General features: G+C 47.2%; 1 protein-coding gene across 1 annotated transcript; it reads right to left on the bottom strand.

Annotated features, from left to right (window-relative positions):
- Positions 1-617: 617 nt before the first annotated feature.
- LOC138373633 (probable serine/threonine-protein kinase kinX) lies at positions 618-17,588 on the bottom strand. The gene is made up of 3 exons (XM_069339969.1): positions 17,584-17,588; positions 16,928-17,100; positions 618-1,492 (listed from the first exon to the last, which is right to left on the bottom strand). The coding sequence occupies exons 1-3, from the start codon at positions 17,586-17,588 to the stop codon at positions 618-620; spliced, it is 1,053 nt and encodes a 350-aa protein (XP_069196070.1).
- Between the last annotated feature and the right edge of the window lie 1,675 nt (positions 17,589-19,263).

Raw genomic sequence — 19,263 nt, 5'->3', positions numbered from 1 at the left:
CCCAAAAAATTTCTTAGGCTATTAAAATCAGCTTTTCGAAAATCTGGCACTTTAACAGAATTTTCTCCTACAGGTCTATTCCATTCTATGCTAAATCTGATTACTTTGTGATCACTGTTCCCTAGCTCACTCCCTATTTCGATGTCATTAATTTGTGTTTCCCTGTTAGTTAACACTAAATCTAAAATATTATTTTCCCGCGTTGGTTCCTTAATGTGTTGCGTAAGAAAGCAATCGTCAATTAATTCTAGAAAATCTTCTGCTTCACTATTCCCTGTTTTGTTCACCCAGTTTATTCCACTAAAATTAAAGTCACCCATGACATAAATACTGTTAGATCTAGATGCTCTAGATATTTCATTCCATAGATGCTTTGCTTCCATTCTGTCTAAATTTGGTGGCCTATATATAACACCTATTATAATATTATTTGCTTTTTCGTTTAATTCTATCCAAATAGTTTCTGTGTGTGGCTCAGTTTTGATTCCCTCTTTGAGACTACATTTTAAATTGTCCCTAACATATATGGCTACTCCCTCTCCTCGTCTAATATATCTATCTGTGTGAAATAGTTTAAATCCATTTATCTGTTTAAATCCAGTTTTATGCATTTAAGTTTAAATCCATTTATCTAATACCTGCTCCTCCACTACCTGCTCCTCCACTACCTGCTCCTCCACTATCTGCTCCTCCAATACCTGCTCCTCCACTATCTGCTCCTCCACTACCTGCTCCTCCCCTGCCTGCTCCTCCACTACCTGCTCCTCCACTACCTGCTCCTCCACTACCTGCTCCTCCACTACCGGCTCCTCAACTGCCTGCTTCTCCACTACCTGCTCCTCCACTACCTGCTCCTCCCCTGCCTGCTCCTCCACTACCTGCTCCTCCACTACCTGCTCCTCCACTACCTGCTCCTCCACTACCTGCTCCTCCCCTGCCTGCTCCTCCACTACCTGCTCCTCCACTGCCTGCTCCTCCACTACCTGCCCCTCCAATACCTGCTCCTCCACTACCTGCTCCTCCACTAAATGCTCCTCCACTACCTGCTCCTCCACTGCCTGCCCCTCCAATACCTGCTCCTCCCCTGCCTGCTCCTCCACTAAATGCTCCTCCACTACCTGCTCCTCCACTACCTGCTCCTCCACTACCTGCTCCTCCACTACCTGCTCCTCCACTACCTGCTCCTCCACTACCTGCTCCTCCACTACCTGCTCCTCCCCTGCCTGCTCCTCCACTACCTGCTCCTCCACTGCCTGCTCCTCCACTACCTGCCCCTCCAATACCTGCTCCTCCACTACCTGCTCCTCCCCTGCCTGCTCCTCCACTAAATGCTCCTCCACTACCTGCTCCTCCACTGCCTGCCCCTCCAATACCTGCTCCTCCCCTGCCTGCTCCTCCACTAAATGCTCCTCCACTACCTGCTCCTCCACTACCTGCTCCTCCACTACCTGCTCCTCCACTACTGCTCCTCCACTACCTGCTCCTCCACTACCTGCTCCTCCACTGCTTGCTCCTCCACTACTGCTCCTTCACTGCCTGCTCCTCCATTACCTGCTCTTCCACTACCTGCTCCTCCACTACCTGCTCCTCCACTACCTGCTCCTCCACTACTGCTCCTCCACTACTGCTCCTCCACTACCTGCTCCTCCCTGCCTGCTCCTTCACTACCTGCTCCTCCACTACCTGCTCCTCCGCTACTGCTCCTCCACTACCTGCTCCTCCACTGCCTGCTCCTCCACTACCTGCTCCTCCACTGCCTGCTCCTCCACTACCTGCTCCTCCACTACTGCTCCTCCACTACCTGCTCCTCCACTACCTGCTCCTTCACTACCTGCTCCTCCACTACCTGCTCCTCCACTACCTGCTCCTCCACTACTGCTCCTCCACTGCCTGCTCCTCCACTACCTGCTCCTCCACTACCTGCTCCTCCACTACCTGCTCCTCCACTACTGCTCTTCCACTGCCTGCTCCTCCACTACTGCTCCTCCACTGCCTGCTCCTCCACTGCCTGCTCCTCCACTACTGCTCCTCCACTGCCTGCTCCTCCACTGCCTGCTCCTCCACTGCCTGCTCCTCCACTACTTATCCTCCACTGCCTGCTCCTCCACTGCCTGCTCCTCCACTGCCTGCTCCTCCACTACTGCTCCTCCACTACTGCTCCTCCACTGCCTGCTCCTCCACTGCCTGCTCCTCCACTGCCTGCTCCTCCACTGCCTCCTCCTCCACTGCCTGCTCCTCCACTACTGCTCCTCCACTGCCTGCTCCTCCACTGCCTGCTCCTCCACTGCCTGCTCCTCCACTGCCTGCTCCTCCACTACCTGCTCCTCCACTGCCTGCTCCTCCACTACCTGCTCCTTCACTGCCTGCTCCTCCACTACCTGCTCCTCCACTACCTGCTCCTCCACTGCCTGCTCCTCCACTGCCTGCTCCTCCACTGCCTGCTCCACTACTGCTCCTCCACTGCCTGCTCCTCCACTGCCTGCTCCTTCACTACCTGCTCCTCCACTGCCTGCTCCTCCACTGCCTGCTCCTCCACTGCCTGCTCCTCCACTACCTGCTCCTCCACTACCTGCTCCTCCACTACTGCTCCTCCACTGCCTGCTCCTCCACTACCTGCTCCTCCACTGCCTGCTCCTCCACTGCCTGCTCCTCCACTGCCTGCTCCTCCACTACCTGCTCTTCCACTGCCTGCTCCTCCACTACTGCTCCTCCACTGCCTGCTCCTCCACTGCCTGCTCTTCCACTACCTGCTCCTTCACTGCCTGCTCCTCCACTACCTGCTCTTCCACTACCTGCTCCTCCACTACTGCTCCTCCACTGCCTGCTCCTCCACTACCTGCTCTTCCACTGCCTGCTCCTCCACTACCTGCTCCTCCACTGCCTGCTCCTCCACTACCTGCTCCTCCACTACCTGCTCCTTCACTGCCTGCTCCTCCACTGCCTGCTCCTCCACTGCCTGCTCCTTCACTACCTGCTCCTCCACTGCCTGCTCCTTCACTGCCTGCTCCTCCACTACCTGCTCCTCCACTGCCTGCTCCTCCACTACCTGCTCCTCCACTACCTGCTCCTCCACTGCCTGCTCCTCCACTACCTGCTCCTTTACTGCCTGCTCCTCCACTACCTGCTCCTCCACTGCCTGCTCCTCCACTGCCTGCTCCTCCACTGCCTGCTCCACTACTGCTCCTCCACTGCCTGCTCCTCCACTACCTGCTCCTCCACTGCCTGCTCCTCCACTGCCTGCTCCTCCACTGCCTGCTCCTCCACTACCTGCTCCTTCACTACTGCTCCTCCACTGCCTGCTCCTCCACTACCTGCTCCTTCACTGCCTGCTCCTCCACTGCCTGCTCCTCCACTGCCTGCTCCTCCACTACTGCTCCTTCACTGCCTGCTCCTCCACTACCTGCTCCTCCACTACCTGCTCCTCCACTGCCTGCTTCTCCACTGCCTGCTCCTCCACTGCCTGCTCCACTACTGCTCCTCCACTGCCTGCTCCTCCACTACTGCTCCTCCACTACCTGCTCCTCCACTGCCTGCTCCACTACCTGCTCCTCCACTACCTGCTCCTCCACTACCTGCTCCTTCACTACCTGCTCCGCCACTGCCTGCTCCTCCACTACTGCTCCTCCACTGCTTGCTCCTCCACTGCCTGCTCCTCCACTGCCTGCTCCTCCTTACTACCTCCTCCTCCACTACCTAATCCTCCAATAGTTCACGTGAAAGAAAGTAGAGTAGCCTCAAGAGCCTCACCTTGGTGTGAATAAGACCAGTTCAGTACAGGTTAACGAGGGTCCACCTGAGGACCTCAGAGAAAGTTTATAGTAAGGGGTGAGGAGCAGGAGTCTCTGTGGCCCCGGTACACAGATCTGGTTCTTGCGCCCGGCCAAACTTGTGAAGAAAGTCTCACGTGAGCAACAGTGAAAGTCCCTAGCTAGAGAAAGTTAGGTTTTTCAATGTTACAGTAATCCTTAGCTTGCATAGTTGCCTATACTGTTATTTTTAACAATTGATTTCCAGAAGGAATTTGATAATACACTTTTGGTTATGGGAATTTTCTACATCTTTAAGGAATTACAAAGATTTTTTTGTATAATAATTTTTGTTTGTTTTGTTTATTAACCATTGGTGATGGGTTACAATAGAGATGTAAACAGCGGCGGGTGTTTCCTGTAGCAGGTAGCTGCGGCTGCCCCACCACACCTCACGAAAACAAATTGTAGAACATCTTAAACGGCCAAACTTTATCCTAAAAATGACAAAAAACGCTGTGTGGAGAAACGGAAACTACCGAGCAAAAAGTTGGAATCATTTAACATCCAGGAGAGGCAAAGAGAGCAAAATGACATAAGTAAATAGAGAGGAATCCAAAATACTTTTGCTTCTATGCACAATTTAGAACAAAAACTATATCATTCATTGTGCAAGGGTGATGAAACTTTATCAGATGACAACAAATTACCGAGTGAAATACTGAGGCTTCAGTACGATTCTGTTTTTAATGAAATCCTAAACATTGCACGTCAATGATCCAAACGAGTTCTTTATAAATGTGAAGCCAACACCTAACTATATATATATATATATATATATATATATATATATATATATATATATATATATATATATATATATATATATATATATATATATATATATATATATATATATATATATATGTCTATATATATATATATATATATGTATATATATATATATATGTATATATATATATGTGTATATATATATATATATATATATATATATATATATATATATGCGAACAAGCCTGAATGGTCCCCAGGACATATGCAACTGAAAACTCACACCCCAGAAGTGACTCGAACCCATACTCCCAGAAGCAACGCATCTGGTATGTACAAGACGCCTTAATCCACTTGACCATCACGACCGGACATAATGAGGTGATAGCCGAGGCTATTTGAACCACCCCACCGCCGGCACTCGGATAGTTATCTTGGGCATAGCATTTTACCAAATCACCTCATTCTTTGGGGCAACACGTGAGGAACACAAATGCGAACAAGCCTGAATGGTCCCCAGGACATATGCAACTGAAAACTCACACCCCAGAAGTGACTCGAACCCATACTCCCAGAAGCAACGCATCTGGTATGTACAAGACGCCTTAATCCACTTGACCATCACGACCGGACATAATGAGGTGATAGCCGAGGCTATTTGAACCACCCCACCGCCGGCACTCGGATAGTTATCTTGGGCATAGCATTTTACCAAATCACCTCATTCTTTGGGGCAACACGTGAGGAACACAAATGCGAACAAGCCTGAATGGTCCCCAGGACATATGCAACTGAAAACTCACACCCCAGAAGTGACTCGAACCCATACTCCCAGAAGTATGGAAATAAAAATGAATTTTGGAGAATTGATTTTTCAATTACCATCGACAGTAAAAAGAAACATAAGAAATATTGAGAAAATTGAGATAGCCTCGGCTATCACCTCATTATGTCCGGTCGTGATGGTCAAGTGGATTAAGGCGTCTTGTACATACCAGATGCGTTGCTTCTGGGAGTATGGGTTCGAGTCACTTCTGGGGTGTGAGTTTTCAGTTGCATATGTCCTGGGGACCATTCAGGCTTGTTCGCATTTGTGTTCCTCACGTGTTGCCCCAAAGAATGAGGTGATTTGGTAAAATGCTATGCCCAAGATAACTATCCGAGTGCCGGCGGTGGGGTGGTTCAAATAGCCTCGGCTATCACCTCATTATGTCCGGTCGTGATGGTCAAGTGGATTAAGGCGTCTTGTACATACCAGATGCGTTGCTTCTGGGAGTATGGGTTCGAGTCACTTCTGGGGTGTGAGTTTTCAGTTGCATATGTCCTGGGGACCATTCAGGCTTGTTCGCATTTGTGTTCCTCACGTGTTGCCCCAAAGAATGAGGTGATTTGGTAAAATGCTATGCCCAAGATAACTATCCGAGTGCCGGCGGTGGGGTGGTTCAAATAGCCTCGGCTATCACCTCATTATGTCCGGTCGTGATGGTCAAGTGGATTAAGGCGTCTTGTACATACCAGATGCGTTGCTTCTGGGAGTATGGGTTCGAGTCACTTCTGGGGTGTGAGTTTTCAGTTATATATATATATATATATATATATATATATATATATATATATATATATATATATATATATATATATAAAGTGTGTGTTAAATATGACCGAAAAAGTAAGATTAATAATTCTAACACGAATTTTCTCAATATTTCTTATGTTTCTTTTTACTGTCGATGGTAATTGAAAAATCAATTCTCCAAAATTCATTTTTATTTCCAGTCTGACGCAACGCAACGCTTGAACGCGTTTCATAATAACTTATTACATTTTCAAAGACTTTAGTTTACACACACAACTGTAACCTGAAAACACTAAACAGAGCTTTACTTATGCAAACACTAAACAGCTTATCCGTCTTATATACTCGCACTTGGATGAGGTGATATATTGCAACAGTTTTGGATGAGGTGAACAAACTTTTGACAAACACAAGACTGAACACGGAGCAATGGGTATTAATTGGATATATGAGAGCATAAGAATGGAAGTAACTGCAAAGGGCCTATTGGCCCATACTTCCTTATGATGCTTCTATATTGGTACGGAGTCTTGAAGTGGGTAGAATATAGTTGTGCATTAATTGGCTGTTGATTGCTGGTGTTGACTTTTTGATGTGTAGTGCCTCGCAGATGTCGAGCCGTCTGCTATTGTATCTATCGATGATTTCTGTGCTGTTAAGACTTCTCTGGTGATGGTCTGGTTGTGGGAAGAGATTATATGTTCCTTAATGGAGCCCTGTTGCTTATGCATTGTTAATCGCCTGGAAAGAGATGTTGTCTTGCCTATGTACTGAGTTCGTTGGGGCTTACAGTCCTCAAGTGGGCATTTGAAGACATAGACGACTTTGGTCTCCTTTAAGGCGTTTTGCTTTGTGTCTTGAGAGTTTTTCATGAGTAGTTTGGCCGTTTTTTTGGTTTTATAGTAAATCGTCAATTGTATCTTCTGATTTTTGTCTGTAGGGATAACGTTCCTATTATCAATATCTTTCAGGACCCTTTCCTCCGTTTTATGAGTTGTAGAAAAGAAGTTCCTTGTAAAATAGTCTAATAGGGGGTACAGATGTTGTGGTAGTTGACTCTTCAGAGGTTTCATGGCGTTTCACCTTTCTTTTTATGATGTCTTCAACGAAACCATTGGAGAAGCCGTTGTTGACTAGGACCTGCCTTACCCTTCATCGACTTCCTTCCATCCTGAGCTGTGGCTGAGAGCACGGTCGACATAAGCGTTAACAACACTCCTCTTGTACCTGTCTGGGCAGTCACTGTTGGCTTGAGGCACATTCCTATGTTTGTTTCCTTAGTGTAGACTGCAGTGTGGAAACCTCCGCTCCTTTCCATGACTGTTACATCTAGAAAGGGCAGCTTCCCATTCTTCTCCATCTCGTAAGTGAAACGCAACACAGAATTCTGCTCAACTGCCTCTTTCAGCTCCTGCAGATGTCTGACATCAGGTACCTGTGTAAAAATGTCGTCAACATACCTGCAGTATATGACCGGTTTCAAGTTCATGTCGACTATGGAAATGTCAAGACACACAAGCCTGGAAACCCACTTCGGCCAATCATCAGCTAGATACCCACACCCATGTACAGACTGGCGAAGGGACTCAACGGCTTGCTGACTCCTTATGTCCCTTGCGCCTTCAGCCTGAAGTCTCCAAAGGAATTTGTTGACTTACTGCGGGGAACACGGGCCACAGGGAGCCTCGTTGGACGTAGAATCACTGTTTACCAACGTACCTGTGGATGAAACAATCGGGATGATAGCGGACAGAGTGTATCGTGATCCGGCCTGTACTCCTCTTCACATATCAGAAAACATTCTAAGGAAACTACTCTAAGCTTGTACTAAAGAGGCACCCTTCTTGAGCCCGGATGGGCACATGTATAAGCAAGTAGATGGAGTCGCCATGGGTTCTCCCCTAGGTGTCCTGTTTGCGAACTTCTACATGGGCACCATCGGACAAAAAGTCTTAGTCGACATGAACTTGAAACCTAGGTAGTAGTTAGTAAACAGTTGATTGACAGTTGAGAGGCGGGCCGAAAGAGCAAAGCTCAACTCCCACAAACACAACTAGGTGAATACACAAAGCTCAACTCCCGCAAACACAACTAGGTGAATACACACACCAAGTATATAATATGGTTCTGCTGTTCTCAGTCATTGTTGCAATACAAAATGACCCATGGCGTACGGTGCCGTCACGCAGTGTGCTAGTGTTAAACCACTACACATGGTTTAAGCACCAGTCTATAACGAAGATAGAGAACCTGGGTTAATACCTACGGTCCTGACCACAGTTGACCGACAGTGAGTTGACTTCATATTGTTATTCCTGTCTGAGACAGAGAACCGGTTCGGCTTATCGAGGTCACCTTAACCAGGATACAACCTTCAATATGTGTTTAACTCTCGGATGCTAGGTCACTACTAGGTTAATAGAGGTATCAGGTGAAAGGAAACATGCCTAAAGGTCTGTCCTTCCGTGGGATTTGAAGCCGGGATCTCTAGGTTGTGAGCTGACTAAGCAGGCTACTTCGCTATTAACTCAACCATGTAAAAATCTAATTTATCACTTCACCTGGAATGCCACGCACTTACTGTTTGACATCATTCGTGTAGAACAGTGTTTGAGGCCGTCATGAAGTAGATGTCATGAACAAGACTGTGCAACTCTCAAGGGTTGCTTCACCAAGTGCGGGTTGTGCAGTTATGTATAACATAACGGGAGAATCAACTTGTGTCTTGTCACTGCACTTTTCAAGGCTATTACTTGACGTTACATTTCTTAGGGAGAGTTCTTATCTACAGCCCTCAGCCGCAGTACTTACATGAATCTCTCAGTTCCAGCCCTCTCTCACAGTTCCCCAGTCGCAGCCCCCTCTCACAGACCTCAGTCCCAGCCCTCTCTCACAGACCCCAGTCCCAGCCCTCTCTCACAGACCCCAGTCCCAGCCCTCTCCCACAGACCCCAGTCGCAGCCCCCTCTCACAGACCCCAGTTCCAGCCCTCTCTCACAGACCCCAGTCGCAGCCCCCTCTCACAGACCCCAGTCCCAGCCCTCTCTCACAGACCCCAGTCCCAGCCCTCTCTCACAGACCCCAGTCTCAGCCCTCTCTCACAGACCCCAGTCGCAGCCCCCTCTCACAGACCCCAGTCGCAGCCCCCTCTCACAGACCCCAGTCCCAGCCCTCTCACAGACCCCAGTCGCAGCCCTCTCTCACAGACCCCAGTCGCAGCCCCCTCTCACAGACCCCAGTCCCAGCCCTCTCTCACAGACCCCAGTCCCAGCCCTCTCTCACAGACCCCAGTCCCAGCCCTTTCTCACAGACCCCAGTCCCAGCCCTCTCTCACAGACCCCAGTCCCAGCCCTCTCTCACAGACCCCAGTCCCAGCCCTCTCTCACAGACCCCAGTCCCAGCCCTCTCTCACAGACCCCAGTCCCAGCTCTCTCACAGACCCCAGTCCCAGCCCTCTCACAGACCCCAGTCCCAGCCCTCTCTCACAGACCCCAGTCCCAGCCCTCTCTCACAGACCCCAGTCCCAGCCCTCTCTCACAGATCCCCAGTCCCAGCCCTCTCTCACAGACCCCTGTCCCAGCCCTCTCTCACAGACCCCAGTCCCAGCCTTCTCTCACAGACCCCCAGTCCCAGCCCTCTCTCACAGACCCCAGTCCCAGCCCTCTCTCACAGACCCCAGTCCCAGCCCTCTCTCACAGACTCCAGTCCCAGCCCTCTCTCACAGACCCCAGTCCCAGCCCTCTCTCACAGACTCCAGTCCCAGCCCTCTCTCACAGACCCCAGTCCAAGTCCCAACTCCTAGTCTGTCTTTTTTTATTTATTTATGTATACAAAGAGTTCCTACATTCTTGTACAGCCACCAACACGCACAGCGTTTCAGGCAGGTCCTTGAGCCTAATTTTCCCTGGAATACGACCCGCCAAATCGTTTAACAACCAGGTACCCATTCACTGCTGGGTGAACAGAGACGTACAGTTAAGGATTGGTTCCCGGTCGACCTTCCCTGGTCAGGATACGAACCCATCCCAAATCGCTGGTGAAGAGCTGGGCGAGTGTATTACCACTGCGCCATCGAGTACACCTTTTGCATCCCTAAGTCACAGGTCTCGGTCTTAGTCCCACGTTTGAGCCTTCCCCCCTTTTTGAGGTTATCTTGAGATGATTTCGTGGCTTTTTAGTGTCCCCGCGGCCCGGTCCTCGACCAGGCCTCCACCCCCAGAAAGCAGCCCGTGACAGCTGACTAACACCCAGGTACCTATTTTACTGCTAGGTAACAGGGGCATAGGGTGAAAGAAACTCTGCCCATTGTTTCTCGCCGGCGCCTGGGATCGAACCCAGGATCACAAGTCCAGCGTGCTGTCCGCTCGGCCGACCGGCTCATTAACCTAAGTCATACATTCCACCCCTTGGCCAGGTCTCCTTAACTCAATCCCTGAGCCCAATACCTCTTCATCAGCCCCTTAGTTTCAGTGCTCTCTCACGGTTCTTAGATCTAGAGCTGTGGAAAAGAAGTTCCTGTAAAATTCTGTAAAAAAAATCCTGTAAAAATTAACTCTGTATGGTAAGGCAGGTCCTAGTCAACAATGGCTTCTCCAATGGTTTCGTCGAAGACATTATAAGAAGGAAGGTGAAACGCCATGCAACCTCTGAAGAGACAACTAACACAACACCTATACCCCATATTAGACTATTTTACAGGAACTTCTTTTCCACAGCTCATAAAACGGAGGAAAGGGTCCTGAAAGACATTGTTAATAGAAACGTTATCCCTACAGACAAAAATCAGAAGATACTACTGACGATTTACTATAAAACCAAGAAAACGGCCAGCCTACTCATGAGAAACTCTCCAGACACAAAGCAGAACGCTTTAAAAGAGACCAACGTCGTCTATGCCTTCAAATGCCCACTTGGGGACTGTAAGCCTCAAAGAACTCAGTATATAGGCAAGACAACAACATTATCACCTCATTCACCTCATTCTTTGGGGCAACACGTGAGGAATGAGGTGATTTGGTAAAATGCTATGCCCAAGATAACTATCCGAGTGCCGGCGGTGGGGTGGTTCAAATAGCCTCGGCTATCACCTCATTAGTCCGGTCGTGATGGTCAAGTGGATTAAGGCGTCTTGTACATACCAGTTGCGTTGCTTCTGGGAGTATGGGTTCGAGTCACTTCTGGGGTGTGAGTTTTCAGTTGCATATGTCCTGGGGACCATTCAGGCTTGTTCGCATTTGTGTTCCTCACGTGTTGCCCCAAAGAATGAGGTGATTTGGTAAAATGCTATGCCCAAGATAACTATCCGAGTGCCGGCGGTGGGGTGGTTCAAATAGCCTCGGCTATCACCTCATTAGTCCGGTCGTGATGGTCAAGTGGATTAAGGCGTCTTGTACATACCAGTTGCGTTGCTTCTGGGAGTATGGGTTCGAGTCACTTCTGGGGTGTGAGTTTTCAGTTATATATATATATATATATATATCTATATATATATATAAATATATATATGTCGTACCTAGTAGCCAGAACGCACTTCTCAGCCTAATGTGCAAGGCCCAATTTGCCTAATAAGCCAAGTTTTCATGAATTAATTGTTTTTCGACTACCTAACCTACCTAACCTAACCTAACCTAACTTTTTCGGCTACCTAACCAAACCTAACCTATGAAGATAGGTTAGGTTAGGTTAGGTAGGGTTGGTTAGGTTCGGTCATATATCTACGTTAATTTTAACTGCAATAAAAAAAACTGACCTTATACATAATGAAATGGGTAGCTTTATCATTTCATAAGAAAAAGATTAGAGAAAATATATTAATTCAGGAAAACTTGGCTTATTAGGCAAATCGCGCCATGCATAGTAGGCTGAGAAGTGCGTTCTGGCTACTAGGTACGACATATATATATATATATATATATATATATATATATATATATATATATATATATACATACATACATACATACATACATACATATACACACACACACACACACACACACACACACACACACACACACACACACACACACACACACACACATGTAAAGTTATGGAAATGGGACTAGGAGATAGGAGACCAAAGGGACAGTACACAATGAAGGGGAACAGCCTACCTGTAACGACGCGTGAAAGAGACCTGGGGGTGGACGTAACACCTAATCTATCTCCTGAGGCACATATTAATAGGATAACGACAGCAGCGTACTCTACACTGGCAAAAGTTAGAACATCATTCAGAAACCTAAGTAAGGAGGCATTTAGGGCGCTTTACACTGCCTACGTAAGGCCAGTCTTAGAGTATGCCGCCTCATCATGGAGTCCCCATCTGAAGAAGCATATAATGAAACTGGAAAAGGTTCAGAGGTTTGCAACGAGACTCGTCCCAGAGCTACGAGGGATGGGGTATGAAGAGCGCCTGAGGGAACTGTGCCTTACGACACTAGAAAGAAGAAGGGAGAGGGGGGACATGATAGGAACGTATAAGATACTCAGAGGAATTGCAACCCGTTCTCGCAAATTTAATAAGTCAATATTGACTTACTAAATATGTGCATAGGTGACATACTTAACATAATAGATACCCTTAAAAAGATTCATAGAAAACACCGACCTTACCTAACCTACTTAGTATGTTAAGATAAGCATCTTATTGCTTCGTAATTACAATTATTACCTAACCTATAATAGGTATAGGTTAAGTAATAATTGTAATTACGAAGCAATAAGATGCTTATCTTAAGATACTAACAAAGTTAGGTAAGGTCGGTGTTTTCTATGAATCTTTTTAAGGGTATCTATTATGTTTAGTATATCACCTATGCACGTAGTTAATAAGTCAATATTGACTTTACGAATTTGCGAGAACGGGTTGAGGAATTGACAGAGTGGACATAGACGAAATGTTCACACGAAATAGTAACAGAACGAGAGGACATGGATGGAAGCTTGAAACTCAGATGAGTCACAGAGATGTTAGGAAGTTTTCTTTTAGCGTGAGAGTAGTGGGGAAATGGAATGCACTTCAGGAACAGGTTGTGGAAGCAAATACTATTCATAATTTTAAAACCAGGTATGATAGGGAAATGGGACAGGAGTCATTGCTGTAAACAACCGATGCTCGAAAGGCGGGATCCAAGAGTCAATGCTCGATCCTGCAAGCACATATAGGTGAGTACACACACACACACACACACACACACACACACACACACACACACACACACACACACACACACACACACACACACACACACACACACACACAACTATACACATATAAAACATACATACTCAATTTTTCCAATTATTGGGGGAAGGATTTCCGGTCAGTATTTCATCTGGGAATTATGTACTGGGGGGCTGGGTTTTCATCTAATAAATCGAGGCTCTTGGGCCACCAGCTGTTGGAGCGGGGCGTCTCATCTCCGGCCACCAGCTGTGGAAGCGGGGCGTCTCATCTTGGGCCACCAGCTGTGGGAGCGGGGCGTCTCATTTTTTGCCACCAGCTGTGGGAGTGGGGCGTGTCATCTTGGGTCACCAGCTGTGGGAGCGGTGCGTCTTATCTTGGGCCACCAGCTGTGGGAGTGGAGCGTCTCATCTTGGGCCACCAGCAGTGGGAGTGAGGTGTCTCATCTTGGGTCACCCGCTATGGGAGCGGGGCGTCTCATCTTGGCTCACCAGCTGTGGGAGCGGGGCGTCTCATCTTGGGCCACCAGCTGTGGGAGTGGGGCGTCTCATCTTGGGCCACCAGCTGTGGGAGTGGGGCGTCTCATCTTGGGTCACCAGCTGTGGGAGTGGGGCGTCTCATCTTGGGTCACCAGCTGTGGGAGCGGGGTGTCTCATCTTGGGTCACCAGCTGTGGGAGTGGGGCGTCTCATCTTGGGTCACCAGCTGTGGGAGCGGGGCGTCTCATCTTGGGTCACCAGCTGTGGGAGTGGGGCGTCTCATCTTGGGTCACCAGCTGTGGGAGCGGGGTGTCTCATCTTGGGTCACCAGCTGTGGGAGCGGGGCGTCTCATCTTGGGTCACCAGCTGTGGGAGCGGGGCGTCTCATCTTGGGCCACCAGCTGTGGGAGTGGGGCGTCTCATCTTGGGCCACCAGCTGTGGGAGTGGGGCGTCTCATCTTAGGTCACCAGCTGTGGTAGCGGGGCGACTCATCTTGGGCCACCAGCTGTGGGAGTGAGGCGTCTCATCTTGGGTCACCAGCTGTGGGAGCGGGGCGTCTCATCTTGGACCACCAGCTGTGGGTCTTTTAACTTGAGGATGGTGTTCCACACCCTGATGGCTTGGTGCTGCAGTCTGATGTTAAGTGGCTGTATATTCAGGAGTTCATGGAGCTCCTGGATTGTCTGATCATATGGTGGACGGTGTTTTGCTGCTCTCCTTAGCGCCTTGTTTTAAGCTGCTTGCAGTTTTTGCATGTTAGCTTTCTTTATGGTGTATAGTGGGACTGGGAGATAGTCTAGATGCTGCCGAACAAGAGCCTTTTCTAGGTTTATCTGAATGTTTGTACTGAAGCTTCGGAATCTCCTCAGTTTTCTTAAGGCTGCTTTGGCTCTATTTAGTCGGTCCCTTACGTGAATTTTTATCCCTGTTCTATTGATCGTGATTGCCAGTATTCTGCCTACCTCCACATATTGGATCGGGCAGTTTTCAAGGATAATGGGGTCTGGGTTTCTTTTCGCAATGTGTATTACTGGAATTTATCTATTTGTGCCTTTTTTTCCATTGCTTCTCAAAGTTATTTATGATTTCAATTGCTGCCTTGGTCTTGTTGGCTAGTAGCGGCTTAGATGGACCCGGTTGGCATATTATTTGGGTGACATCGTCAGCGTATGTGATGTATTCTCCATGTTGGGGTTGGGGCAGGTCAGCTGGATATATGTTGAATAGAGTGGGGGAGAGGCAGCTTCCTTGTGGTACTCCATTTTTCAGTTCTATTATGTCGCCCAAGTAGCTGCTGATATTGAGCCTAGCAGTTCTATTGTCTATAAAGCTGCAGAGAGTAGCAGTAAATCTCTCAGGAAGCCCTAGCTCAGATATCTTATATTTTAGGCCTGTGTGCCACACTTTGTCGAAGGCTTCCGAAACGTCTCTAAGCACTATATTACACTGATCTTTTTTCGACACTGCGTTGGCTATATGCTGGTAGATCAGGGCTATAGCTGTATGGGCCCCTCTGCGGTTTCTAAAACCATGCTGCCTGGTGTTATACTTCCCTTCCTCTTCCATGTACTTCCCAAGTCTCTGATTGATTACTTTTTCAAATATTTTGCCTGGTACTTCGAGAAGGGAAATTGGCCTGTAATTTTCAGTTTGGGTTGGGGGTTTCCCTGGCTTGGGGATTAATCTTGTTGTGGCATTCTTGAAGTATGTGGGGAATAGTCCAGATGCAAGAGCTGCATTTATTATACTTGTGTATTGATGGAGTGCAATCACTGGTAGGTTGGATAATACCATCTTATTTATCTGGCTGTTGCCCGGCGCCTTGTTCTTGAAACCCATAATTGTTTTATGAACCTCTCCATTGGTTATGTGCTTCATAAGGTGGCAGTCATCGCGTATGTTGTTAAGGTCTATTGTTTGCGTCGGGAGTAGTGCTGCAGCTCTGTTATCGACGTGAGTTGTAATTTACCATTAAGTTTCATTAATGGGACAAAAGTTTACATTTTCTCCCGGGTTTATCCTGAATATTTTTTCCAAGAACTTCCTGAATTCCTGTTCTTGTTTTCTCTCTCTCCTCATAGAGTTTATTTCCTGAGGCGTCTTTTATGTAGGGTGTTTCCCCGGATGAGTTTCCCATCAGGGTTTTTATTTTTTTTCCAGAACATTCCTGGGTTTCTGTACTCAACTTGAATTTGGCCTATTAGGTCATTCCATTGTTTTTGTGTACTCAGTTTTGCATAAGTCTTGCAGCTCATCTTGTAGTTCCGTTTGTAGTCTTTTGCACTCGTCCGTCCACCCATTGTGTGTTATGAGTTATAGGAGATTGTTATATGTGGTTTGCAGTGTTGTGAGCGCCTCAGCTACGGGGGATATGATATCTTGAGGTTATCTTGAGATGATTTCGGGGCTTTTTAGTGTCCCCGCGGCCCGGTCCTCGACCAGGCCTCCACCAGGCCTCCACCCCCAGAAAGCAGCCCGTGACAGCTGACAAACACCCAGGTACCTATTTTACTGCTAGGTAACAGGGGCATAGGGTGAAAGAAACTCTGCCCATTGTTTCTCGCCGGCGCCTGGGATCGAACCCAGGATCACAAGTCCAGCGTGCTGTCCGCTCGGCCGACCGGCTCCATTAAGCCGACCGGCTCTAATCCATGTATTTAGCTCTGTGTTTATGTATGATGTTTCCTTTGCATTAAAATCTGTGACACTGATTTCCTGTACACTGCTGCTGAACGCCTCCCAGTCAGCTTTAGTGTATTGAAGTCTATGTTGTGAGGGTTTCTGAATCCGGGTAGTTGATAGCGTTATTAATATTGGTAGGTGGTCGCTTGTGCTCACAGGGCCCCTTTCTATGCAGGTGTTTAGGAAGTGGTGGTTGTTTGACAGTATTATGTCTGGTTTACCACTGTGGCCTTGTCTGACGTAAGTTGGGAAGTCTGGGCCCAGGTGGATTAGATATCCGTACCTTATCATATTGTGGATGGCTTCTCCTGCCTGGTTGTTCCTTCCATGTCCCAGTGTTGTGTGCTTGGCGTTCAGATCTCCCAGGAAGTAGGCAGGTCTGTTCCTTCTGGTGAGTGTCATGGCGTCTGGCAGGGAAGGTAAGGTCGTCTTGGTGGTTGGTAACATGTTCCTATGAAGATTATACCTTTCGTAGTTTGGAGTTCAATTGCCAGGAAGTTTTCAAAATTATCTACAATTTTGTGTGGAATATTTCTCCTTACAGCAATTGCCGCTCCATCGTTGGCCTGGCCAGCTCTGTTGACCTGGTAAATTTTGTAATTGAAGATCTTTATCATCTCACTTTCCTTTTTCCCATGGCTGTTAATGAGTATTATATCCGGGTATATTTCTCTGTACAAGTTGCCAAGTTCCAATGTTCTGTGCGGAGTCCAGCTTAGAACATTGTGTTGAATTATTGCTAATGACTGGATGGCTATGTTGAAACTGATGGGTCTCTTCCACCTCGAAGATATTTTGAGATCGATACGTATCCATTGTGCATTGTGTTAAACTTATTGCTGCTTATCTGCTCAATGGTTTGGGGAGCTTGGCTGAAAGCTTGCGACATTATGTATTCGTTGACTTCACTCGTACACACTCCGGGAATGTCGTGTTGGAATTGTATTTGTTGAGTGTGTATACGCTCCTGCAGGGTCTTTTGGGTCTTGTTTGTTGAGAAGAATTCGATCTTGACTGGGATTTTTTTTTTGGGTGTGTGTGAGTGTGAGTCTACAGCATTGTCAGTTGGTGTGTGGTAAGCATTGATGCCCACTGTGTGTGCCCGTGAGCTGCGTCACTTACCTCATCGGTATTCTCTACTTGTTGTCTCCTCTGGTGCTTGCGTGATTATAGGCCCCCTTTGGGGTTCATTGGTGGTGGTTGCTCGTGTTGTTTCATTTTCCTCTGACTCAGTGAGGGTTTCTGTATTTGTCGGTCCATGCCCTTGTTGGGAGTTAGTACCAGTTAAGGGAGTGCTGATAATATTGCTGGCCACTAGGGCTTTTATCATGTTAAGGGAGGGAGCATTGTCTAGGAAGTCCATTTCGGGGAGACCATTCTTCCTATACTTATTATTTCTACTTATTTATTTAACCATGGATTCGAAAGATAGAGAGACTGAGCAAGAGAGAAAGAGAGATACTTTTCCATTCCAGATGGGAATCCGAAACTGAAAGAAAACTTGCATCTGGAAGGTTTAGATCCAAGGTCTGGTGGTCTCTGGTGACGGATCGACAGGAATATTCATCTGAGGACACAATCCCGCCTCTAAACCAGGAGGATGGAACTGTTTCAACCAGCAATCAGGAGAAGGCTGAGCTACTGGCAAACCACTTTGCTGCCAAAATGCAGGTCCCTGATCCTGAACGTCAGCCTCCACATCTTGTCCCACGTACTGTGTCTAGGATGACTAAAGTGGTTATACAGCAGGCTCAAGTTTTCCATCTCCTTAACACGCAAGACACAAGCAAAACTGTGGGGGCCAGATAAAATCAGTCCACGACTACGCAGCTGCGCTGACCTGTTGGCTCCACCTCTCACGTGCCTCTTCCAACTCTGCCTAGCTCAAGGAATGTGGCTCTCCTTATGGAAGATGGCAGATGTTGTTCATGTGCACAAAAAGAAAAGCCGCTCAGTACTTGGTAACTACAGACCAGTGTCACTGCTGTCAGTTACTGACAAAATACAAATGATATAATTTTGTGACCATCATCGGCTAGTATGTGATTGACAGTATGGTTTTTAGGAAAGGCCGATCTTGCTGCTGATCTCTTGCTAAATCTCTCCACCAAGTGGCATCAGTCACTGGATGAGTCCAAGTGACTGAATCAGCTGTGTTGTTGCTCTAGACATAGCAGGCAACCCCGTCCTCAGACCAAGTCCATTCCATCCAGCGGTCGACCCCAAAGACGCATTAATAAATTTTAACATGCTGTTCATTCAAAACGGGAATTTTCTAAAATATAAATTAATATTATTATATATTATTATATTGTTCATATTTAGGCACTGGTTAGGTTAGGTGTTTAGGTTCTCTTGGCGATTATTTGTATGTGTAGTACGTGGGTGAAGCATTTATAGCATTGTGGTTCGCACAAAATTCGTCAGTGAAGCACTTGTTCCGGCAGTAATAATAATAATAATTTATTTAGGAAAAGTACATACATAGTTGCAGATTTACAGTACAAACATTCTGTTTGATTTAAAGATAGAGGTAGTACATACAATACCTAAAGCCACTAGTACGCATAGCGTTTCGGGCAAGGTGAGGTGGGGGAAAAAACACTTAGACTAAAACACTAGAACTAGACTAAACTAAACTAAACTAAACTTAGACTAAAACACACTTAGACTAGACTAGTAATTGAGCTTGAAGTATAATTTGCGTTGAAAGAAAAAAAATAATAAAAAAAAAAGTGGGGAACATGGTAGAAAATAGTCAATATACAAGTTGGGTGTATACAAGTGTACAATATACAAGTG

Source organism: Procambarus clarkii, chromosome 43, assembly GCF_040958095.1.
Source record: "Procambarus clarkii isolate CNS0578487 chromosome 43, FALCON_Pclarkii_2.0, whole genome shotgun sequence".
In the NCBI taxonomy this organism is placed as follows: Eukaryota; Metazoa; Arthropoda; class Malacostraca; order Decapoda; family Cambaridae; genus Procambarus; species Procambarus clarkii.
This window is presented reverse-complemented; position numbering and strand designations above follow the sequence as displayed.